The sequence below is a fragment of the Pelodiscus sinensis genome, unplaced genomic scaffold (assembly GCF_049634645.1).
Source record: "Pelodiscus sinensis isolate JC-2024 unplaced genomic scaffold, ASM4963464v1 ctg195, whole genome shotgun sequence".
Taxonomy (NCBI): Eukaryota; Metazoa; Chordata; order Testudines; family Trionychidae; genus Pelodiscus; species Pelodiscus sinensis.
Genome location: NW_027465828.1, coordinates 93,858 through 117,153, shown reverse-complemented (window position 1 = coordinate 117,153; position 23,296 = coordinate 93,858). Strand labels below are relative to the sequence as shown.

The 23,296-nt window shown below is 66.5% G+C and overlaps 4 protein-coding genes across 11 annotated transcripts; 3 read left to right on the top strand and 1 right to left on the bottom strand.

The window, feature by feature from the left end:
- The first annotated feature begins 1,325 nt into the window (after positions 1–1,325).
- On the top strand, positions 1,326–6,683 carry LOC142823524 (HLA class II histocompatibility antigen, DM beta chain-like). Its single transcript, XM_075914634.1, is given in 6 exon segments — positions 1,326–1,758; positions 2,306–2,590; positions 2,830–2,883; positions 2,886–2,945; positions 4,426–4,461; positions 6,333–6,683. Coding segments are annotated over 6 exon segments (864 nt in total). The 5' UTR covers positions 1,326–1,340; the 3' UTR covers positions 6,344–6,683.
- LOC142823522 (uncharacterized) lies at positions 5,103–6,326 on the top strand (the record flags this gene model as incomplete). Its single annotated transcript, XM_075914617.1, has 1 exon — positions 5,103–6,326. A coding segment is annotated over one exon (1,224 nt), but the record flags the coding sequence as incomplete, so codon positions are not given.
- A 924-nt stretch (positions 6,684–7,607) lies between the features above and the next one.
- LOC142823523 (class I histocompatibility antigen, F10 alpha chain-like) lies at positions 7,608–14,824 on the top strand. Of its 8 annotated transcripts, none has more exons than XM_075914618.1 (7): positions 7,608–9,546; positions 9,676–9,936; positions 10,628–10,903; positions 11,513–11,895; positions 12,298–12,411; positions 12,699–12,731; positions 12,965–14,822. In XM_075914618.1, exons 1-7 carry the CDS (start codon positions 9,486–9,488, stop codon positions 13,316–13,318), a joined length of 1,482 nt encoding a protein of 493 aa, XP_075770733.1. In that variant the 5' UTR covers positions 7,608–9,485; the 3' UTR covers positions 13,319–14,822. The 8 variants fall into 8 exon arrangements, with proteins under 8 accessions (XP_075770733.1, XP_075770738.1, XP_075770735.1 ...); XM_075914623.1 differs by having other exon boundaries at positions 11,620–11,895; positions 12,965–13,175; XM_075914620.1 differs by lacking the exon at positions 12,298–12,411 and having other exon boundaries at positions 12,965–14,824.
- An 862-nt stretch (positions 14,825–15,686) lies between these two features.
- LOC102446305 (class I histocompatibility antigen, F10 alpha chain-like) lies at positions 15,687–22,493 on the bottom strand. Its single transcript, XM_075914629.1, has 7 exons — positions 22,066–22,493; positions 20,591–20,851; positions 19,372–19,650; positions 17,917–18,192; positions 17,387–17,500; positions 17,169–17,201; positions 15,687–16,717 (listed from the first exon to the last, which is right to left on the bottom strand). Exons 1-7 carry the CDS (start codon positions 22,124–22,126, stop codon positions 16,644–16,646), a joined length of 1,098 nt encoding a protein of 365 aa, XP_075770744.1. The 5' UTR covers positions 22,127–22,493; the 3' UTR covers positions 15,687–16,643.
- Between the last annotated feature and the right edge of the window lie 803 nt (positions 22,494–23,296).

Below are 23,296 nucleotides of genomic sequence, written 5' to 3'. Positions count from 1 at the left end.
ATGACCCCAGTCTGTGCCTTGGGGCTGTGTGTGTGTGTGGGGGGGTATGGCCCCAGTCTGTGCCCTAGGGCTGTGTGTGTGGGGGGGGGGTATGGCCCCAGTCTGTGCCCTAGGGGCTGTGTGTGTGTGGGGGGGGTTTGACCCCAGTCTGTGCCCTAGGGGCTGTGTGTGTGTGGGGGGGGTATGACTCCAGTCTGTGCCCTAGGGGCTGTGTGTGTGGGGGGGTATGACCCCAGTCTGTGCCCTAGGGGCTGTGTGTGTGTGGGGGGGGGTATGACCCCAGTCTGTGCCCTAGGGGCTGTGTGTGTGTGGGGGGGTATGACCCCAGTCTGTGCCCTAGGGGCTGTGTGTGTGGGGGGGGTTATAGTCCCAGTCTGTGCCCTAGGGGCTGTGTGTGTGTGTGGGGGGGGGGTTATAGCCCCAGTCTGTGCCCTAGGGGCTGTGTGTGTGGGGGGGTATGGCCCCAGTCTGTGCCCCAGGGGCTGTGTGTGTGGGGGGGGTATGACCCCAGTCTGTGCCCTAGGGGCTGTGTGTGTGGGGGGGTATGGCCCCAGTCTGTGCCCCAGGGGCTGTGTGTGTGGGGGGGTATGGCCCCAGTCTGTGCCCCAGGGGCTGTGTGTGTGGGGGGGGTATGACCCCAGTCTGTGCCCTAGGGGCTGTGTGTGTGTGGGGGGTATGACCCCAGTCTGTGCCCTAGGGGCTGTGTGTGTGGGGGGGTATGACCCCAGTCTGTGCCCTAGGGGCTGTGTGTGTGGGGGGGTATGACCCCAGTCTGTGCCCCAGGGGCTGTGTGTGTGGGGGGGGGTATGACCCCAGTCTGTGCCCTAGGGGCTGTGTGTGTGGGGGGGTATGACCCCAGTCTGTGCCCTAGGGGCTGTGTGTGTGGGGGGGGTTATAGCCCCAGTCTGTGCCGTAGGGGCTGTGTGTGTGGGGGGGGGTATGACCCCAGTCTGTGCCCTAGGTGCTGTGTGTGTGTGGGGGGTTATAGCCCCAGTCTGTGCCCTAGGGGCTGTGTGTGTGTGGGGGGGTTATAGCCCCAGTCTGTGCCCTAGGGGCTGTGTGTGTGTGGGGGTTATAGCCCAGTCTGTGCCCTAGGGGCTGTGTGTGTGTGGGGGGGTTATAGCCCCAGTCTGTGCCCTAGGGCTGTGTGTGTGTGGGGGGTATGACCCCAGTCTGTGCCCTAGGGGCTGTGTGTGTGGGGGGGGGTTATAGCCCCAGTCTGTGCCCTAGGGGCTGTGTGTGTGTGGGGGGGGTATGACCCCAGTCTGTGCCCTAGGGGCTGTGTGTGGGGGGGTATGGCCCCAGTCTGTGCCCTAGGGGCTGTGTGTGTGGGGGGGGGTATGACCCCAGTCTGTGCCCTAGGGGCTGAGTGTGTGGGGGGGGTTATAGTTCCAGTTTCTGCCCTACTGGCTGTGTGTGGGGGGGGTCTAACAGCCCTGGTCCCGTCCCCACCCGTCTGCTGCCTCCCCCCCACAGATGGGTTCATGATGCACTTGGCCACCCAGTGCCCCGTGGCCGCCAACGGCTCCGTGGTCTCGTTCGACTTCTGCTTCGTGTTCAACAAGAACCCGCTGGTCTGCTACAGCGAGCACGAGCGTCTCTTCCTGCCCTGGGACATGGGGCTGCTCCAGGACCAGGCCATCGACATTGCAGCCGCCATCAACCAGGACGCCCGCTGGCGCCAGCGCATGGCCGCCGGGCGCCAGGCCTGCCAGAGCCGGAGCCAGGCGCTGTGGGGCGTCACCGGACAGCGCCGCAGTGAGTGGGGCTGCCGGGCACGAAGCCGTCCGTGGTCCCGTGGCACGGAGCCAGGCTGGGGGAGGGGGCTGCGGGCCGTGACGTGGAGCCAGGGTGGGGAAGGGGCCGGAGCTGGGTTGGTGGAGGGGGCTGTGGGGCTGTGGGGCCGTGGCGCAGAGCTGGGGAGGGGGCTGTGTGTGAAGCCAGAGTGGGGGAGGGGGCTGTGGGGCCCGTGGCACGGAGTGGGGGAGGGGTCTGTGGGGCCCGTGCACAGAGTCGGGGAGGGGGCTGTGGGGCCCGTGGCACGGAGTGGGGGAGGAGGCTGCGGGGCCGTGGCGCGGAGCCAGGCTGGGGGAGGGGGCTGTGGGGCCGTGGCGCGGAGCCAGGCTGGGGGAGGGGGCTGTGGGGCCGTGGCGCGGAGCCAGGCTGGGGGAGGGGCTGTGGGGCCGTGGCACGGAGCTGGGTGGGGCGTAGGGTTGATGTGGAGGGCTGGGGGTCTGGTCCCCGTGGACGGGGCGGACCGGGGGACCCCAGGATCGGGTCCATGCTGTGTCCCCCCCCCCCGCAGCGCCCCCCCACGTGCGCATTGTGTCCACGTCCCTGGCGAACCCGGCCGGCTCCGTGCACCTGACCTGCCACGTGTGGGGCTTCTACCCAGCCAACGTGGCCGTCTCGTGGCTGCTCAACGGGGCCCCCCTGAACCCCCCCACATCCAGCCCCATCCCCGTGCTGGCCAACGGCGACTGGACCTACCAGACCCACGTCAGCCTCCTCGCCACCCCCCGGCCCGACGACACCTACACCTGCTACGTGCAGCACCCCAGCCTGCCCCAGCCACGCCAGGAGGAGTGGAGTGAGCCCGGGCAGGGCAGGGGGGTGGGGGAGCTCATGCAGCAGGGGAGGGGGCATGGTGTGGGCAGGAGGCAGCAGGGGAGGGGGCGTGGTGAGGGTGGGGGGCAGCAGGGGAGGGGCAGGGCGGGGGCAGTGGTAGGGGCTGGGGGAAGGGGGAGCCGGGGGCGCAGGCAGGACACTGGCCGGGGGGGGCTGTGACGGGCTCCCAGCCCCCCCACTCACCCCCCGCTGTGCCCCCAGGGCGGGGCCTGTCGCCGGGGCTGGCGGGGAAGGTGATCGCGGCCGGCGTGGTCCTGGGCCTGGCCTGGTTCTCCTCATCGCCGGCCTGGTCTGCTGGCGCTGGGCACCCGCCCCGGGTAAGTGTGTGTGTGTGTGTGTGTGTGTGTGTGTGTGCGCGCGTGCTCGTCCGTGTGTGTGTGCGTGTGTGTGTGTGTGCGCGCTCGTCCTGCTGCCCCCTGCTGGGGTGCGTGTGTGTGTGTGCGTGCGTGCGTGTGTGTGTGTGTGTGTGCGTGCGTGTGTGTGTGTGTGCGCGTGCATGTGTGTGTGTGTGCGCGCTCGTCCTGCTGCCCCCTGCTGGGGTGCGTGTGTGTGTGTGTGTGTGTGTGCTTGTGTGCGTGTGTGCGTGTGTGTGTGTGTGTGTGCGTGCGTGTGTGTGTGTGTGTGCGCTCGTCCGTGTGTGTGTGTGTGTGTGCGCTCATCCGTGTGTGTGTGTGTGTGTGTGTGTGTGTTCGCGCTTGTCCGTGTGTGTGTGTGTGTGTGTGTGTGCGCTCGTCCTGCTGCCCCCTGCTGGTGTGTATGCGTGTGTGTGTGTGCGCGCGCTCGTCCTGCTGCCCCCTGCTGGGATGTGTGTGTGTGTGTGTGTGTGTGTGTGTGCGCGTCCTGCTGCCCCCTGCTGGGATGTGTGTGTGTGTGCGCGCGCTCGTCCTGCTGCCCCCTGCTGGGATGTGTGTGTGTGCGCGTCCTGCTGCCCCCTGCTGGTGTGTGTGTGTGTGTGTGTGTGCGCGTCCTGCTGCCCCCTGCTGGGATGTGTGTGTGTGTGTGTGTGTGTGCGCGTCCTGCTGCCCCCTGCTGGTGTATGTGTGTGTGTGTGTGTGTGTGTGTGTGTGCGTCCTGCTGGTGTGTGTGTGTGTGTGTGTGTGTGTGTGTGTGTGCGCGTCCTGCTGCCCCCTGCTGGGGTGTGCGTGTGTGTGTGTGTGTGCGCGTCCTGCTGCCCCCTGCTGGTGTGTGTGTGCGTGTGTGTGTGTGTGTGTGTGTGTGTGTGTGTGTGTGTGCGCTCGTCCTGCTGCCCCCTGCTGGTGTGTGTGTGCGTGTGTGTGTGTGTGTGTGTGTGTGTGTGCGCGCTCGTCCTGCTGCCCCCTGCTGGTGTGTGTGTGTGTGTGCGCGTCTGTGTGTGTGTGTGTGCGCGCTCGTCCTGCTGCCCCCTGCTGGGTGTGTGTGTGTGTGTGCGTGCGCTCGTCCGTGTGTGTGCGCGTCTGTGTGTGTGTGTGTGTGCGCTAGTCCTGCTGCCCCCTGCTGGGGTGTGTGTGTGTGTGAGCATCTGTCTATGTGTGCATCTGTGCATGTGTCTGTGTGTGTGCGCATCTGTGTGTATGTGTCCTGCTGCCTCCTGCTGCTGTGTGTGCGTGTGTGTGTGTGTGTGTGTGTGTGAGAGAGAGAGTGTGTCTTGCTGCCTCCTGCTAGGGGTGTGTGTGTGTGAGCATCAGTCTATGTGCACATCTGTGTGTGTGTGTGTGTGTGTCTTGGTGCCTCCTGCTAGGGGTGTGTGTTTGTGTGTGTGCTGGACGCAGGGCAGGCCTCCCTCCCCCCCAACTAACTCTGTTTCCTTCCCCCTTCCAGGTTATTTGCCCCTCACAGGGCACAACTATCACGGAGGTAACAGCCATCTGGTTGCTGTGTGTTCCTCCGTCTGTCCCCACACGCCCTCTGTCTGTCCTTCTGTCCTCCCCACACGCCCTCTGTCCTTCCCACCCTTGATCTCTCTCCCCGTCCGTCCGTCTGCTCCCCTCTGTCCGTCTCTCCATCCGTCCGTCTGCTCCCCTCTGTCCGTCTCTCCATCCGTCCGTCTGCTCCCCTCTGTCCGTCTCTCCATCCGTCCATCTGCTCCCCTCTGTCCGTCTGCTCCCCTCTGTCCGTCTGCTCCATCCGTCCGTCTGCTCCCCTCTGTCCGTCTCTCCATCCGTCCATCTGCTCCATCCGTCCGTCTGCTCCCCTCTGTCCGTCTGCTCCATCCGTCCGTCTGCTCCCCTCTGTCTGTCTCTCCATCCGTCCATCTGCTCCCCTCTGTCTGTCTCTCCATCCGTCCGTCTGCTCCCCTCTGTCCGTCTCTCCATCCGTCCGTCTGCTCCCCTCTGTCCGTCTCTCCATCCGTCCGTCTCTCCATCCGTCCGTCTGCTCCCCTCTGTCCGTCTCTCCATCCGTCCGTCTGCTCCCCTCTGTCCGTCTCTCCATCCGTCCGTCTCTCCATCCGTCCATCTGCTCCATCCGTCCGTCTGCTCCCCTCTGTCCGTCTGCTCCATCCGTCCGTCTGCTCCCCTCTGTCCGTCTCTCCATCCGTCCATCTGCTCCATCCGTCCGTCTGCTCCCCTCTGTCCGTCTGCTCCATCCGTCCGTCTGCTCCCCTCTGTCTGTCTCTCCATCCGTCCATCTGCTCCCCTCTGTCTGTCTCTCCATCCGTCCGTCTGCTCCCCTCTGTCCGTCTCTCCATCCGTCCGTCTGCTCCCCTCTGTCCGTCTCTCCATCCGTCCGTCTGCTCCCCTCTGTCCGTCTGCTCCCCTCTGTCCGTCTCTCCATCCGTCCGTCTGCTCCCCTCTGTCTGTCTCTCCATCTGTCCGTCTGCTCCCCTCTGTCCGTCTCTCCATCCGTCCGTCTGCTCCCCTCTGTCCGTCTCTCCATCCGTCCGTCTGCTCCCCTCTGTCTGTCTCTCCCTCTGTCCGTCTGCTCCCCTCTGTCCGTCTGCTCCCCTCTGTCCGTCTGCTCCCCTCTGTCCGTCTCTCCATCCGTCCGTCTGCTCCCCTCTGTCCGTCTCTCCCTCTGTCCGTCTCTCCATCCGTCCGTCTGCTCCCCTCTGTCCGTCTCTCCATCCGTCCGTCTGCTCCCCTCTGTCCGTCTGCTTCCCTCTGTCCGTCTCTCCATCCGTCCGTCTGCTCCCCTCTGTCCGTCTCTCCATCCGTCCGTCTGCTCCCCTCTGTCCGTCTCTCCCTCTGTCCGTCTCTCCATCCGTCCGTCTGCTCCCCTCTGTCTGTCTCTCCATCCGTCCGTCTGCTCCCCTCTGTCCGTCTCTCCATCCGTCCGTCTGCTCCCCTCTGTCCGTCTCTCCATCCGTCCGTCTGCTCCCCTCTGTCTGTCTCTCCATCTGTCCGTCTGCTCCCCTCTGTCCGTCTCTCCATCCGTCCGTCTGCTCCCCTCTGTCCGTCTGCTCCCCTCTGTCCGTCTCTCCATCCGTCCGTCTGCTCCCCTCTGTCCGTCTCTCCATCCGTCCGTCTGCTCCCCTCTGTCCGTCTCTCCATCCGTCCGTCTGCTCCCCTCTTTCCGTCTCTCCATCCGTCCGTCTGCTCCCCTCTGTCCGTCTCTCCCTCTGTCCGTCTGCTCCCCTCTGTCCGTCTCTCCATCTGTCCGTCTGCTCCCCTCTGTCCATCTCTTCATCCGTCTGTCTGCTCCCCTCTGTCCGTCTGCTCCCACCACATCTGTCTCTGTCTGTCTGTCCTAGTTCGTTCACAGCCTCTCTCGCTGTGTTTACCCTGCAGGCAGCACCTAGCGCCCACGGGGCTCCCATGCCCCCGCCCCCCAGCGGAGGACCCTGACTCGCCCCCCACCCCACGGAGCCAGGAGCCGGGTGAGCAGGACAGGACCGGTCTCTGTGCCGGCCAGGCACCGCAGCAAGAACGGCTCAGCTCCCCCTCAGAGCCCGTATGGACCAGCCCCTCCCCCCACTGCTGTATAGACGGGGGGCCTATATATGACTGTAGAGCCCCCCCCCCCCGCCCAACACAGCCCGACCCAGTAGGACGCCGTAACGAAATAAGGGCCTGCCTGCTACCAGAGTTCCCGAGAATCGGCTCCATCCATGTGCGGAATAAAAGTGTCCTGTGCACCGAGGAGTGTTCAGACGTGCACCACCTGCAGTCACACAAGCCTCGCTGGGGCACTCTGCTATTCAGCGGGGTGGCATTCGAACCCCCTCGGAGCGGCCGCCCGGCTTTCGGGGGGCCCCTGCTGCTGCTCCGTCCCAGCCAGTGCCTTTAGCCAACACCGACCAGCGGGCCCATACAGAGAGATACTGACCGGAGCACAACACGCCCCGGGGTCAGCCTCTCCGTGACTCAGGGCCCACAGAGGGATGTAGGGACCCGATTACAGACCCTCCCATCCCCTCCAGACTGCGAGTCCCCGAGCCCGTGTGGACTGTCTGGATAGCAGGGCCCACAAGACCCCTGGGATAGACCCCCCCCTCCATCCCCACAGAACTGGGGCCCTCCAGTCGGTACAGCCCAGCAGGTCAATACGGGGCTATAACGACCAGCTCAGATCCCTTAGCCTCTCCCCCGATCCCTTAGCACTGGGGTTGTGCCGATTCCCTACATCTTCTAGGTGCCCCCTACGATCCCACCGCCCCCACCAGGGGTCAGCCAAGACCAGGCGCCCCTCCTGGGACATCACCCCCCCAGTCTGGGAGCTGACCCCCCTCCCACGACCCCTCCCTGCCTCGTGGCTTCCCCACTGCGCTGGCTGGCAGGGGACTCCCAGTGGGGAACGACTCGCCTCCAGCTGCGGCGCGGTGAGCGGGATATGCCGGGCTATCTGGAGCCGGGCGCCTCGTGGGAGGCAGCTGACCGGTTGCGTGGGCCCCAGGCGTGAAACGCAGCTTGACTGTGATCCCCAGGGCCCCGAGGGCTGGGAGGGGGCGATGGGGGGCAGCCTCCTTTTTGGCTGTGGAGTTACCGATTCTGCGCCTGGCTGGAGCATCCTTTTCCCAGCCCCGCGCCGCCCAAGGGAAACTGAGGCCCGTGCTCTCCCAACAGGGGCGGCCTGTCGGGGAGCAGGCCCCGTCGTCCAGTGTCGCTCACACGCGGCGAGAAGCTGGAGGAACGCAGCTGGGGTGTCCGAGCGCTTGGGGGGAAAGGGGCGTTCCGAGCCGGTGGGATCTCGACTTCCCACGTGGCGCGCTGCACCCAATGAGCAGCAGCCTGGTACCTTTGAGCCAGAGACCCGCCTCGGCTTCCCCCCTCCACCCGGCTGGCGTGGCTTATGGGCTCTCTCGTTCCCGGGGGAACGCCACGATAACCATTTAACCCGTCCCCAGCCGGTCCCGCCGGAGAAACTCCCAGAGGCGGCTCATCCCAGTGGCCGGCTTGGGTGTGCAAAACGTGGGGTCTGTGGGTGAGCGGGGAGGACTTTAGTGTCACAAACAACCCCACACAAACTCTTCCGGCCGTGCCTCGGTGCATCTCTGAGCAGACGGACTCAGGGACGGGCAGACGTGCGGGCACACGCTTACCCAGAGGCGATGTCTACCCCACGCTTGTTTTTCGGAAAAAGGGACGCAAACGGCGCGCCGCTCTTGGCGAACCTTTTTCCTCTTTTCTTCGGAAGACGCTTTTCCGTCTACGCTGGTCCAAAGAAGGGAAACCGTCCTCGTGCGGAAACGAGGCTTCCAGGGCTTCCGAAAGCGCGCGGCCTCTCTTCCGAAGAAAACGGGCGAGCAGACGCCTTCCCTGGACGCGGCGGAGTTTTTCCAGGATACCCCCCGGAAAAGCTCCGTAGTGGAGACGTAGCCAGAGCGATAACAAGCAGGCTGTTCGTGGGTGCAAGTGAAACCGGACGGATCAAAGCCACGGACCGAGCTAAAATACATCGAAGCCGCCCACCCGGCCCACGCCACTAAGAAACGTGGCACGTGCCAATTCCCACCCGGCGCGGGGTCCAATCCTCTCCCTGCCCAGTCGCCAATGTTTCCAGCAGGCCTCTTAGCAGGAAAGGGGGGTCTCGTGGCGTCTGGCCACTGCCCTATGGCTTGGATCCCCCCATATCCCGCTTGTGCCCCAGGTGGGAATTCTCTGTGCTCAGTTCAGCCGTTGCTCGCCCGAGCAGCAAAGTGTCAGACCGCGCCGGGTTCCAGCAGTGGGGGGCCTGGCCGCAGGACTTGGTAGGACCAACCCCAGTCTGCCCCCCCCCCCCCGCTGCAAGTCCTCAGAGATTGTCGGCATGAGCACCGGGCCATTATGTCCCCGGAGTAGCCCCATCCCTCACGAGCACGGCTCGTGCCCTGCCCGGATCCGCCCCGCCCACCTCACTCCCCATGGCGGTATGGGGCAGGCACCGCCCGGGCCGTGCGCACCCCACAGGGCTGTGAACAGGCATTTTGCCCCCCGGGGTTGAGTTCTGCATGTTCACCAGTGTAAGCCTGGGGGGTTGATGGGGGACCCAGGCCCGGGGCGGCAGCTGGGGGCAGCAGGGGCTCATGGTGAGAACCAGGGTGGGGGGGGCTGCAGGGGGCAGCCGAGGGAGACCTTCCACCTCCCTGTGCCCCCCGTGCTGAGCCAAAGCCCTGCCCCCCCTCGGAGCCAGGAGCCAGGGCCCAGGGGCGTGGGAGGGACGTGGGGTCCCCTGGGCACGGCAGGGATGTAGCGCAGGAGAGGGAGGGGGCAGCCCTGGGGTCCCCCCAACCCTCCTCTCCCTGGGGCAGTCCCTTCTGCCCGCGGCTGGCTAGAGACCCGCTGGGTGCCATGGGCGGGCGGGGGTGGGGGGCTCCCAGCCCTGATGGTGCTGCAGGGGTTAACGGCCGTTCCCCGCGGTTCCTGTCTGGGGGAAAGTGAAAGCAACGTGGGGGGGGGGGGCGGGCTGCTCGCCGGACTCGGGGATCTTCCATCCGCAGCCGCCCCCCGGCCAGCCCAGCCGCCATGGCCCTGGGGGTGGCTCTGGGGCTGTGCTGGGGGGTGCTGGGGGCAGCCGTGGCTGATGGTGAGTAGAGGTGGGGGAGGGGGAGGGGGCACGTCTTGGGGGACCCAGAGAAGGGAAACGGGGGGGTACCCGGCCAGGAGCTCTCTCTGCAGGGCCAGGCCTTCCTGGGCTCTCCGCTCTGCGTTGCAGGCGCCCACCGCTGGGACGTGCGGGTCACCGGGGTCACCGGGGAGGACGGGTCCCACCGCTGCGCCATGGTGGGGCAGCTGGACGACTTCAGGCAGATGGATTACAGCACGGCCCGGCAGCAGGTGAAGCCCACCGGGGCCTGGATGGCCCAGGCAGTGGGCCAGGCGTATTTCCAGGCCAAGACCCGGGATTTTCTGTACTACGAGAAAACCTCCAAGCTGGAGACCGGCCGGTGGATGCGGCTGAACAATCACACTGGCGGTGAGCCGGGGTGCACCGGGAGCCGCGGCCCGGCACGCCAGGGAGGGGGCCAGGGCAGGGCCTGGTCTGCAGCCAGCCCCACCGCCCCCTCACCCAGCCCGGCGCCAGTTCTGGGAACGCCCCAGGGCAGCTTCTGCTTTCGGCCGGGGCGGGAAGTCGCCGGGGGGGCAGGGAGGACTCCGTGGGTGATGCTATGGCGGGAACGCAGCGGGCCCCGGGAGGCTGACCGGGGGTTCCCGCAGGGGGGTCGCCCGGCCCGGCCCGGCTCCGCGGCTGTAGGAGAAGCTTGGCCGCAGGGCAGAGAGGCGGCTGCTGGACTCGCAGCCGAGCCCAGGCTGGAGGGTCTGCAAGCGCCGGGCCGCTCGGGGAACGTGGCCGGCTGGGGGTGAACCATCGGGATTCATGGCCCGGGGGGTCGTGGGATCCCCATCCCTGGAGAGATTGAGGGGCAGGTTGGCCACACACCGGGCAGGGATGATCTCGAGGGTGCTGGGTCCTGCCGCGAGGGCCGGGGACCAGACTTGCGTGGCTGCCGTTGTGGGCAGGGGACCCCCCCGGGTAACGTGGCCCTGAAAGGTGCAAAACCCAGAGGGCTGCTTTGCAGACCAGATGTGGTTTGTTGGAGGGTGGCGGGGGAGGGGCGTCCGGGCGCTCGTGGCTGGCCACCCAGTTCTGCCCCGGTCCTTCCCAGGCTCCCACGTGATGCAGGTCCACGTGGGCTGCACCATGGAGGGCGACATCCCCACGGGGGCGAGGTTCCAGTACGCCTACGACGGGCGGGACTTCATCAGCTTCGACACCCGGACGGGGACGTGGGTGGCAGCCGTGGCGGTGGCCGTGCCCCAGAAGCGGCGCTGGGACACGGAAGGGCACTGGAACCGTTTCGCCCAGTGGTACCTGCAGAGAGAGTGTCTGGAGACCCTGCGGAGCCTGGTGCGGGTGGGGAAGGAGACCCTGGAGCGGCAGGGTGAGTGAGAGCCGTGGGGTCCCCGGGGAGTGGGGCAGGCCACGTGGGCCCCAGGATGGAAGGAGTTCAGGGCAGACGTTGCGCGGGGAGACGTGACTGGTTAGAAATGGGCCAGGGCTGCAGGGGTGAAGAGCCACGCCCCACACGCTGGGTCAGAGGGGCATTGTGCTCTCACCGGTCACGCCTGGTGCGGACGTGGATGGGCCCACACGGTGAGGGAAGGAGGGGCGGGGTCTTGCCATGGCTGGGCAAAGAAGGAATCTCCCTTCTCTGGCAAAAGGACCCAATTAACCCCCCCATTTGGAGCGGGCCCACACTGGGCTATTGGGGATGGTCTGGAGAACTGGCCCGTGGCACGGGAGGTGAAGCATCAGGCTGAGCAGGGCCTGGGCCGTGGCTGCCCCTGGCAAAGTGTCCTCACACCCCCGGGATCAGCCCAGGGACACGCAACCTCCCCAGACGGCTGGGGCTGACATCAAAGCTGAGCGGTCGGCTGAGAAAACGCCTCCCCGCACCGCTCCGATTCGCCCTTGCACGCCCCACAGCTTCAGCGGCTGCTTCGGTCGACCACACGTGGCCCGTGGCTCATGCTCTGTGTCCCCCCCCCAGTGCCCCCCGAGGTCTCGGTGTCCCGCAGAGACGCCCCCCACGGCTTCAGCGGCTGCTTCGGTCGACCACACGTGGCCCGTGGCTCATGCTCTGTGTCCCCCCCCCAGTGCCCCCCGAGGTCTCGGTTTCCCGCAGAGACGCCCCCCACGGCCCCGTCACCCTCTCCTGCCGCGCCAGCGGCTTCTACCCGCGTCCCATCCACCTCTTCTGGGTGCGGGACGGAGGCGACGTCCTGGCGGAGACGAGCTCCAGCGGGATCCTGCCCCTCGCCGACGGCACCTACCACACCCAGTCGTCCCTGGAGATCGGCCCGCGGCCGGACGGGCCCCGCTACGCCTGCCGGGTGGAGCACAGCAGCCTGCCTGCGCCCGTCCTCGTCTGGGGTAAGGGGAATCGCAGAGATGGGGCCCGGCCCAGCAGCGTCCAACCTCCCTGCCCACTGGGCCTACGCTACCCTCCCTCCCTGGCCCCGTCTCCTCGCCCCCAGGCCAGGTCTGTGCAGAGGCCCCGGGCAGACATTCAAGGCCAAGGCCTGTGCCTGCCCCAGGGGCAAGCTTCCCCTTCACTTCCCCTTCCATGTGCAGAATGAGTGTTGTTCTGTGCACCGGGGCCAGTGCGGCTGTGCACCACCTGCAGAAACACCTGCTGCCGGCGGGGGGCGCTCTGCTGATCAGCTGGGCAGCACCTGACTCTCCCCTGGGGGGCCTCCCGGGCTCCCAGGGACCTGCAGTGGAGGGGCCCCAGCACAGGCCCTCCCGGTGACTGAGCCCTTCTCCATCCCACAGCCCCTGAGAAGGGACCCCTGCCCCCCGGGGTCCTGGCCGCCATCGTCCTGGCCGTGCTGGGTCTGGCTGGAGCCGCAGGGGCCGGCGTCTGGCTGTGGAGGAGAAAATCAGCAGGTGAGAGCAGGTCCCTGCAGGGCCGGGATGTGGGGAGGGCTGAGGAGTGGGGGGGCCCGGCCCAGGGGGAACGGCTCCTCCCAGTGCCCCCAGGGAGAGGTGGGGCAGGGCCAGCCCCCATCGCCCTGGTGGGGGCAGAGTGGGCCGTGTCATTGCGCTGGGGGTGGGGCTGGCCTGGGGGAGGGGCCATGGGGAGCCCTGTGTCGGGGGGAGGGAGTCGGGGTCACCGTGGGGGAGGGGTCCCCCTGCTCCCCTGCACTCACCCCCTTTCCCTGCTTGTGTTTCAGGCCATTGGGAACCCGGCTACGCCCCGGCAGCCAGTGAGTAACCCCTGGGAATGGGGCCTGGGCGCCCCAGTGCATGATGGGGGGGGGTCCCACGAGTGACCGGGTCTGTCAGGAGTCGGGGGGGTACAGCCGGGCTCACTCGCTGCCGGGGCAGGGTGCTCTGGGGATGGGGGTGGGGGGGGTGCAGTGGGGGAGCTGGGAGCTGAATCCCCCCCGGCTGGGACCCCCCCAGCTAACGCCGCCTCCGGGCCGTTTTCTCCCCACAGGAAAGACGGGAGAAGATTCAGCCTCCAGCTCGGCCTCGGGAACAGAGCCCCGGAGCGCGGGATCCCGGAGCTAGGGGCGGCCCAGCCCCGCTGCTGGCAGGCCCCTGTGTCCTGACCCCCCCGCGCCGGGGGGTCCCCGTGAGTCGGCCCAGCGACTCCCTGCTCCGGGACATGGGCGTTGGCTGCAGCCTCCCCGGTGTCCCCTTTAGTGGCTGGACTTGGGCCGGGTGTCGCTGGGCCCGGAGCCCCGTTGGCTCGGTCCCGACGGGCCGGGGGCTGCGCCTCGGGCCTGCGCCTTTCCTGGGAATGAGGTGCAGAAAGGCCCCACTCCGCCCCCATCGCCACAGACACTGAGTCCAGCTTTGATGGGCCACCGGAGCGCACGGTTTGGCTGTCCCGTGCTAGGGTGACCCGGCCACGTTCTCCCCGGCAGAGCCGCCAGGTACGACCCCGCGGTGTGGCTGGTACGACCGAGTCACGGCGAGCGGGCCACACGCCCACCGGCCGACGCACGAGGCCACCGGCTGATCGCAGCCCGGCCGGCTGACGGGTGCCTGGAGCCACCCGCAAAACCCGCTGCCCCCCCGGGTGTTTGCTCGGGTCCTGCAGCCCCATGGAGGGACGCGTCTCCTCTCAGGAGCTTCCGCGGGCAAACCCACCCCCTCAGCTGTGACACGGCCCCGGCCGGGGTAATTTATTGGGGGTAGCGCGGGGAGGGTGCGATGCACTTTCCTGTTTAGATATTTTGTTTGAGGGTGGTGCTGGAACGTTTTGGGAATAAAACCCAGACGGTGGGAACGCGGGTCGCTCGGCTCCTTGCTCGTCGTGCGTCAGGGCGCCGGGGCCCGGCCCGAGGCGAAGGAGCCTGCCCTGCCTCGCAGCCAGGGACTCGGGACAAGCGCATCGTGCTCCGTCCTGCCAGGCGCTGCTCGGGGCCCTGCCTGCGTACCCCAGTGCCCCCACCTGCAGCTGGGACGCCTCCTTTCGGCGCGCCCCCTTTTCCTGTCAGCTTCCGCACAAAGCGCACAGCCCCTCCGCCACGGTCCCCAGCCTTTGCCAGCCATGGGAGGATTGCTGCCCTCCGTGTGCGGAATAAATTTGTATGTGTGCAGAGATGTGCACCGCCAGCGGGGACACACACCTCATCCACCAGGTGGCGTCTGACTCTCTCCTGAGGGGCCGCACGAGCGCCCGGCTCACAGGGGACGCTGCCCATCGGCTACGGGGTCCCCAGCCCATCGTCCGCAGTCACCTGCCACCCGCCCGGGGAACGCTGGGGTGTCCAAGGGCCCCCCCGCGGGGCTGTTCCCACGCGCTGGGGCCACGCAGGCCCAGGCCAGGCGATGGCTGCGGAGGCTGGTGCCTCCCTTGGCTGCAGGACTGAAATGCCAGAGCCGCGTGGCCCCCGGCCCCTTCCAGCCGCACGGGGCCTGGGTGCGAGGCCGGCAGTTCTCAGGGGATCCCGGCCGGACAGTCCGTCCTGGGGGCGCCCTGGCCCCTCCCGGCCTGCCCCAGGCTCAGCCCCTTCCTCCCGCTGCCCCGGGGGCGCTGCCGGGAACCAGCCGCACAGGGCGAGTGCCCCCCGGGCTTGTCCAGCCAGTGCCTGCCTGTCCGCTGGGGCGGGGGGGGGGGGGGTCTGGAGCACAAGCATTGGGAAGTGGCCCCAGGGCTGCTGCACTGGCCCCGGGCGTCGCACGGGGGGGCCCTGCCCCATGGCTCCCCCACTCGGAACATGACCCCCCTCGGCTCCCGCCAGGACATCGCTGGTGTGGGGCGCTGCCTGCGCTCTGATTGGGGGACGCGACAGTGAGGGGGATGCTGAGAGCGACCCGGCTGTGGCCTGGGGGCTGCTGATGGCGCTGGTGGGGGGGCTTCCGGCTGCAGCCACCTCTGGGGGTGAGTGGGGGGGCTGGGGGAGCCCCGGCTGGGGGTGAGTGGGGGGGGCTGGGGGAGCAGGGGAGCCCTGGCTGGGAGAGCCCCGGCTGGGGGTGAGTGGGGGGGAGCCGCAGGCTGAGAGTTCGTCCTTCCTGGTTCCTGTTGGCTCCACACCGGGTGGGTCTGACAGCGCCCAGCTCCTGGGGGGCTTGGGGTCGGGGCTGAGGGCTGGGCCTGGGGGACGGGGTCAGGGCTGGGCTAGGAGGTGTCTGCTGCCCCTGCTGGTGCCCCGGGTGAGGGAGGAAGTGGCTGCCGGGCTCCACCCTGCCCCGCAGAGCCGCCCCCCACGGCCCCGTCACCCTCTCCTGCCGCGCCAGCGGCTTCCACCCGCGTCCCATCCACCTCTCCACCGAGACCGACTGGCTGCAGGGTGGTGATTCGGGTGCCCTGTGTTGTCTGGTCTGGGGTTCGCAGTTAGTTACTGCCTCACCTCTGGTGCTCTTGTGAGGTTGCCTGCAGTTTGCAGGCGTTTCACTCTGGTGCCAGTATCTTTTTACGGCTCTTCACCCGCCTTCCCCAGGTCTGTGTAATGTCCCGCTGCAGCGTTCAATGGTGAGTGGTCATGGAGAAATTCCACCGCCTCCCCCTTGCTCTCGCCCATGAAAGCCCATGGCCTCCTCGGGTGGCTGCGGGGCAGAGGCAGGCCAGAGACCAGGGCAGAGGGGCCTGTTGAGTGGGGCCATAGGGTAGGGTAGGGTGGGGAGCCAGCAGGCCCCCCAGGGCAGGGTCTGACGCAGGGAGAACTGAGACACCGGGTTACGTGCACAGTCATTCACACTGGGCTGGATAGTAACAAAAAGTCATTTTATTAACCACAAGCAGTAGGATTTCAGGAGTTACAAGTGAGAACAGGCAGAGCCAAGCAGGTGGCAAGTTTAAATCAACAGTCACCACTTGGCTAATTGTAACACACTCCAGCCTGCTACCAACTCCCCCTGAAACTCTCCTCTTTCCAGCTACGTCTCCACACCGGGGAAGTCCCCTTTCCTGGGGGCTTTCGTTACCCTCTTGGGCGGGGCTACTCAACTCACAGCACATGCCAAGGGCAGCAACTTCAGTGTGGCTGCATAGACATGCACATATATATGCAAATATATACAAATAGCTTCTTTCACTCAATATGACCTAGGCCATCACATGCCAGCAGAGCCCCGTGGCCGTGGGTATTGGCCAAACCGGACAAAGGATACATGGACACAAATCAGGCATCCGAAAAGGACCCTGCTGGGGATGGTATAACCCGCCCCGGCACTCACTGCTGGGTCTCCCAGTCACGTAGCACAAAGTAACTTCAGACACCAGCTGAGAGAGAAACTGAGGCACTGGCCTCACCTGCCATCTGACACCCCTAGCCAGGGACCGAGCAAAGGCCTCCCTCGGCGGGGCCGTCACATGCAGCACCCAAAGGACACCCGACGCCAAGCGTGGGCCCTTCCAGCCCTCTGTCAGCCTCATGTAGCCAGACGGTTTCCTCCTCCCCCTCCCCTCTCGTTCTGCTTTCTGATCCCTGCGCCTCCCCCGCACATGGAGGGCGTGGGCTGTGCCTGTTCCGCTCTAAGGCGCGACAGGCCGGCTCTTTTGTACAGGGGTTATTTTAAATTGCAGACCCACAGGGCTACTCCGTTGAGACTTTCGAAGCCACGGCAGAGAACGCAAAGCTAGGCCCCAGCACCCACTGGGGGAAACGGGTCCAGCCCCCCAGCGCAGGGGAGTCTGTGGGGCCGGCAGCGGGGCAGGGCCGCCCCTAAATCCGGGATCCCGCGCTCTGGGACCCTGTTCCTGAGGCCGAGCTGGAGGCTGAATCATCTCCCGTCTTAGCTGTGGGGAGAAAATGGCCCGGAGGCGGCGTTAGCTGGGGGGCTCCCAGCCGGGGGGGGGGGGGGATTCAGCTCCCAGCTCCCCCGGCCAAGTCCCTTGATGCTCCCCCCCGCTGCACAGACACCCCGGCCCTGACAGCGGGGCTGTGGCCAGGCCGTCCGGAGGGAGTGTAACAGCCCCACGCCCGGCCCCAGAGACCAGCCTGCTGCCCCCCCCCCCGTGTCCCACCAAGGCCCCGGTGCATGCTGGGCGCCGGCAGCAGGGGGGGGCAGAGAATCCCGGGGGGGGGGGCTGGGATGGCCTGGCAGCTCCCACCGGCCCAGGGACTGTCAGAGCAAGTCACCAGCGCGCGAGCCCTCTGCAGTCACTGCTGGGCCCTCTGTCCCCCCATGGCCACCCCCCACCCATCATGCACTGGGGCGCCCAGACCCCGTTCCCAGGGGTTACTCACTGGCTGCCGGGGTGTAGCCGGGTTTGCGACGGCCTGAAACACAAGTGGGAAAAGGGGGTGAGTGCAGGAGAGCAGGGGGACCCCGACTCCCTCTCCCCGACACAGAGCTCCCCATGGACCCCACGGCCCCTCCCCCAGGCCAGCCCCACCCCCACGGGGCACTCACCACCCAGCCAGCGACAGCCCAATGGCCCAGCTCTGCAGGGACCTGCTCTCACCTGCTGATTTTCTCCTCCACAGCCAGACGCCGGCCCCTGCAACTCCAGCCAGAACCAGCACAAGGAGGACGATGATGGACAGGACTCCAGGGGACAGGGGGCCCTTCTCAGGGGCTGTGGGATGGAGAAGGGCTCAGTCACGGGGGGGGGGGGTCTCTCCTGGGGCAGCCACAGGCCTTGAACAGCTCCCCAGGGGCCCTGCAGAGACCTGGCCTATGGGGGAGGGGAGAGGCCAGGCTGGGAGGGGGCCAGGGATGGGGCACAGGGGATCGGGGCTCTGCTGGGCCCTGCCAGCCACACACACCACACAGCAATTGGGCCTTTCCTGTGAAACACTGTTAACTTGTGGAACTCACTGCCACTGGACACCCCATGGCAATAAACTGAAATTCTCTGAGGGGTCGGCCATTTCTGTGGGTCACACGAATACCCAGAGCTAGAAGGGTTCACATGGACAATGGGCAGGGAGACTGACCATCCTGCGGCCCAACCGCGCCCCATCTCTGCGATTCCCACAGGTGCCTCCTTACCCCAGACGAGGGCGGGCGCGGTCAGGCTGCTGTGCTCCACCCGGCAGGCGTAGCGGGGCCCGTCCGGCCGCGGGCCGATCTCCAGGGACGACTGGGTGTGGTAGGTGCCGTCGGCGAGGGGCAGGATCCCGCTGGAGCTCGTCTCCGCCAGGACGTCGCCTCCGTCCCGCACCCAGGAGAGGTGGATGGGACGCGGGTGGAAGCCGCTGGCGCGGCAGGAGAGGGTGACGGGGCCGTGGGGGGCGTCTCTGCGGGACACCGAGACCTCGGGGGGCACTGGGGGAAGACACAGAGTGTGAGTTACAGGGCTGGTGCCGGGTCAGCATAAGAGGGTCTGTCTACACTACCCCGCTAGTTCGAACTAGGGTGGTTAATGTAGTCATTCGGAGTTGCAAATGAAGCCCGGGATTCGAATTTCCCGAGCTTCATTTGCATGAAGCCGGCCGGCCGGCGCCATTTTTAAATGCCGGCTAGGTCGGACCCTGCGCGGCTACACGCAGCACGGACTAGCTAGTTCGGATTAGGGTTCCTATTCTGAACTAGCTGTATGCCTCGTTCCACGAGGTTAGTGGGGAAGGGACGTGCACCAGGCGACCGATAGCCGGGGCACCCTCCACTCCCACGTGGATCAGACCTGGTCTGGGCCCGTTCACACTGATCTGTAACTGGAGCTGCTTCATCTGGAAGCTCCAAACAGGTTTTCTGTTTGCAACCCCCTGTCCTGCCCGTCCCGCGCCCCCTTCGCCCTCACCGACCGCGGGGCCTTTTGGGGTCCTGCATGCCAAGAAAAGCCACTCGCAGCCCGGAGCTGGGACGTCTCGGCCCGACGAGGGAAGCGGAGGCAGCTGGGTGTCCGGGGAAAGGCCCTGCAGAGTGGGGGCTCCAGGCAGCCAGGGCTGGCTAATAGCCCCTCTGCTCTAATGCCAGCATTGGTCACACTTCACAGCACTTAATCAGGAGGCAGGAGCCATTGGACATGTGGGGAAACTGAGGCACAGAGAAATTGTCTCCCAGTAGGACACTGCAGAGCAGGGAGTAGAAACCAGTGGGCTGCTGTCCTAGCCCAGTGGCCAATCCACTAGCCCACTCTACGGCTGTGTCTAGACTGCAGAGGTTTCCTGGGATACCAGAGAAACTCTGATGCGTCCAGGGAACACGTCCACATTTTCTGAACACTTTCCAGGGGCGCGTTCTTTCAGCATCCCTGTGTTCCTCTCAGTGAGCGGAATAAGGGATATTCCAAAACTGGGTTTTTTTTCCGAAATTTGGCCCCATGTAGACGGGCCATGTTTCAGCAAAGCCTCTTCCGAAAAATGAAGCGGAAACAGCTGCCAGTTGCGGTTTGCAACTTGTGTCTCTTTTTCCGAAAAACACCTGCTGTTTAGACGTACCCCTCCCAGGCAGTAACCCTGCCCCCTTGCGCCCTTCCCCCGGTAGCCACCGCGGCTCACTCACCCTGCCGCTCCAGCACGGCCCGCCCCTGCTGCACCAGGCTCCGCAGCGTCCACACGCACTCGTGCGTCAGGTACTGCCAGACGATCTGCGTGAAGTCCTGGTGCACCGTGTCCCAGAGCTGCTTCTGCAGGACGGCCGGCGGCACGGCCGCCACCCACGTGACCGTCTGGTTGTCGAAGCTGATGAAGTCCTGCCCGTCGTAGGCGTATTGGTAGTGCGGGTCCACGGGGGTCTGGTCGCTCAGGGCACAGCCCACGTGGACCTGCTCCGTGTGGAAGCCTGTGGAGCAGGGAGAGAGCTCAGAGCCTTCCCGGAGAGCCAGGGACCATGTCTGTGGCTGGGAGGGTCAGAGGGGGTGGGCCGGACGGTGGCACAAGGCGCTGTGAGCAGGGAACCCTCGGCCTGACCAGTGACACCATCTCCGACCATGCAGACGCCTCCTGCCGAGCTAGTGACGGACTCCAGAGGACGCTGAGGGGCAGGCGGGGTCAGAGCAGACTCTCAGGAAGGGGCGAGGTGTTGGGTCCTGTGGACGGGGACGGATCCCTACTTCTGTTTGCACCCAGGTCCATTCTCAGCCCCCGGCGCCGCGCTCGAGGGGGGCAGCCGCGTCCGTACGCAGCGCTCCGGGGCGGGCACACCCTGGATGGACACGGTGGCAGGGGGATGTTTTCTGACTCATTTCCCATCCCTCTCCCAGCGATTCCCCGTGGCCGGCAGCCAGGCCAAGGGCTGTTCCCCACAAGTACAATTTTTCACGAGAAAATTTCTGTTTTCCGGAAAACGTTGATTCTCTGAGGGGGGAACAGAGTGGGATGCTCCCAGAGCTGCCCGGCTCAGGATTCTCCCACGAGGCCATTTGTGAAAAACACCCTCCCTGCAGCAACCGCCCATTCCTGGCATCCCTTCCACCCGGGCGTGAAAACCCGTCTGGGAACGGGACCGGTTCCGGCCAGCGCTGGCTCGGGCAGCACCTGGCCCCGCGAGGCCCCGACCCCCAGGGGAGGGATTGTGGGTGGGCAGCTCTCTCTCTCTCGCGTGCCCGTTCACGCCTGTCGCTCTCGGACACTCACCGCCCGTCTGGGAACAGGACCGGTTCCGGCCAGCGCTGGCTCGGGCAGCGCCTGGCCCCACGAGGCCCCGATCCCCAGGGGAGGGATTGTGGGTGGGCAGCTCTCTCTCTCATGCCCGTTCACGCCTGTCACTCTCGGACACTCACCGCCCGTCTGGTTGTGCAGGTGCATCCACCCCTGGATGTCGAATTTGGAGCGCACGTCGTGCACCCAGAACTGCTGCGTCTTCTCCCGGAGATACTCAGCGCCCACGGCCTGCGTCACCCAGGCCTGGGTGGGTCGGACCTCCCGTGTGTCTCTGCTGTAGTGCGCCACCCGCACGCCGTCCAGCAGGGCCGCCATGGTGAAGCGGTGGGTTCCCGTCTCGTCCATCATCGCCGTGACCTGCACGGCCAGCCGGTGGTGCCCTGTAGCAACAGCAGAGAGGTGGAGACGGCAGCCGCTTCCTCCCTGGCCCGGGGGTCGCCAGGCCCCCCAGTGGGGAGCAGCAAAGACCTCCCAGCCCTGCCCCACTGCCCTGGGCTCTGTCAGACTCACCCGGCGCGGGGCTGAGCGGGATCAGGAAGGACAATCCCCAGCCTGCACCTCTGAAAGCCGGTGGCCCATTTGGGGGGGTGTCAGACATGGGGGGGGGTTAACTGCCCCAATGAGCTGCCCCCCCGGGCCAATGCTCCAGGAGGGCAGAGTGGTTAGAGGGGAACCCGGGGGGCTTGGCTGTGGGGGGCGCTGAGCATACGGCCAGTGTGACGGCTGCATTAGAATCATTTTGCTTGGCCGTACCCAGACTTTTCCCTCTCCGCGGCCTTTTCCTTTCCTCCCCCAGCCCATCAGTAACCCCGATGCAGACCCTGTGCCACCAACCCCCCCACACTCACCCCCAGCCAGGGCACCCCCTGCCTCCCCAGCCTCCCCCACTCACCCCCAGCCAGGGCACCCCCTGCCCCCCCAGCCTTCCCCACTCACCCCCAGCCAGGGCACCCCCTGCCCCCCCAGCCTCCCCCACTCACCCCCAGCCAGGGCACCCCCTGCCTCCCCAGCCTCCCCCACTCACCCCCAGCCAGGGCACCCCCTGCCCCCCCAGCCTCCCCCACTCACCCCCAGCCAGGGCACCCCCTGCCCCCCCCAGCCTCCCACACTCACCCCCAGCCAGGGCACCCCCTGCCCCCCCAGCCTCCCACACTCACCCCCAGCCAGGGCACCCCCTGCCCCCCCAGCCTCCCACACTCACCCCCAGCCAGGGCACCCCCTGCTCCCCCAGCCTCCCCCACTCACCCCCAGCCAGGGCACCCCCTGCCCCCCCCAGCCTCCCACACTCACCCCCAGCCAGGGCACCCCCTGCCCCCCCAGCCTCCCACACTCACCCCCAGCCAGGGCACCCCCTGCCCCCCCAGCCTCCCACACTCACCCCCAGCCAGGGCACCCCCTGCCCCCCCAGCCTCCCACACTCACCCCCAGCCAGGGCACCCCCCTGCCCCCCAGCCTCCCCCACTCACCCCCAGCCAGGGCACCCCCTGCCCCCCCAGCCTCCCCCACTCACCCCCAGCCAGGGCACCCCCTGCCCCCCCAGATCCCCACTCACCCCCAGCCAGGGCACCCCCTGCCCCCGCAGCTCCCCACTCACCCTCAGCCAGGACTGGAGCCAGGAGCCCCCCACACAGCGCCAGCAGCAGCCCCCAGGCCATGGCCCTCGTGCTGGAGGCGGGGGGGGGGTCAGCAGAGATCACCGGGGTGCACAGTCCGTGTGTTGGGGGGGGCCCATAAGGCGAATCCGGGAGTGTCCGGCTGTCAGGTCCCAGCAGGAGGGGGGCTCGGCCCAGCAGGCAGCCCAGCGCAGAGCAGGGCACGGGGTGGGCAGACACACCCAGACCCTGTCACTACCGCTATCACATCCCCATCACTTCCCCCACTGACACAGCTCCCGGCGGCCAACCCGGGCCAGGCAGAGGCTGTTTGTCACCAGTCGCCGGGCAGAACTGACTGATCCAGACTCTGCAGAACTCCCAAGGCAGCCGGTCCAGGGGGAGAGATGCTGTGGGAAGGGGGGAGGCGTAGAAGATAAAATAAAAAAAGAACAAGTTAAAAACCACTTAGAAAAGTGAGATGTCCGCAAGTCCCCAGGGGCCTGATGAGATGCAGCCTACAGCACACAGGGAGGTACCTGAGCCCTTAGCTATCAACTTTGGGAAATCAGGGGAGACAGGAGAGATTCCAGAGGATGGAAAAGGGCAAATCTAGCGCCCAGCTGTAAAAAGGGGAATAAGAACAACCCAGGAAACTACAGACCAGTCAGTTTAACATCTGTGCCAGGGAAGATAATGGAGCAGGTAATTAATCCATCTGCAAACACCTGGAAGTTAATGAGGTGACAGGTGACAGCCGGCAGGGACTTGTACAGAGCAAATCACGTCAGACCAATCTGCTGCTTCCTGTGACCAGATAAGGAGCCTGGTGGCTGAGGAGGAGGCGGTGGCCGTGGGATACCCGGACTGCAATGAGGCGTTTGACACGGTCTCGCAGGATCTTCTAATCAATAAACCAGGGTGTGACAGCGCTTCGGGGAGCCCCCGACCCTGCACCCCCGCAGCAGCCAGACCAGACTCCACCAGCCGGTAGAACAGGGGGGTTTTTTGCTTCTCTGGGACACAGCCCAGCACAGATGGGACGTGGGTACCGGAGTCAGGGCCAGGAGGCCTCAGACCCCTTGGGTTAGGGGTCCATCACCCTCTCAACCCTCAGCTTAGTCTGTTCCCTTCATGATTCCCAGCCAGAAACTGCCCCTTCCCCAACACTCCCTGACTTTGTTCCCTCCCGTCCCTTACCTAGTAGGACCAGTTGGGTCACTGTCATGGGGG

What these genes read in the sequence shown, in the direction of transcription:
- LOC142823523 (XM_075914618.1), top strand. Translation starts at nt 9,486, where the DNA reads ATGGCCCTGGGGGTGGCTCTGGGGCTGTGCTGGGGGGTGCTGGGGGCA. An exon ending in GCTGAACAATCACACTGGCG is followed by an intron (nt 9,937 to 10,627) that starts GTGAGCCGGGGT and finishes GGTCCTTCCCAG; the next exon opens with GCTCCCACGTGATGCAGGTC. An exon ending in TGCGCCCGTCCTCGTCTGGG is followed by an intron (nt 11,896 to 12,297) that starts GTAAGGGGAATC and finishes TCCATCCCACAG; the next exon opens with CCCCTGAGAAGGGACCCCTG.
- LOC102446305 (XM_075914629.1), bottom strand. Translation starts at nt 22,126, where the DNA reads ATGGCCTGGGGGCTGCTGCTGGCGCTGTGTGGGGGGCTCCTGGCTCCA. An exon ending in GGCCGTGCTGGAGCGGCAGG is followed by an intron (nt 18,193 to 19,371) that starts GTGAGTGAGCCG and finishes GTCTTCCCCCAG; the next exon opens with TGCCCCCCGAGGTCTCGGTG. An exon ending in CGGCTACACCCCGGCAGCCA is followed by an intron (nt 16,718 to 17,168) that starts GTGAGTAACCCC and finishes TTCTCCCCACAG; the next exon opens with CTAAGACGGGAGATGATTCA.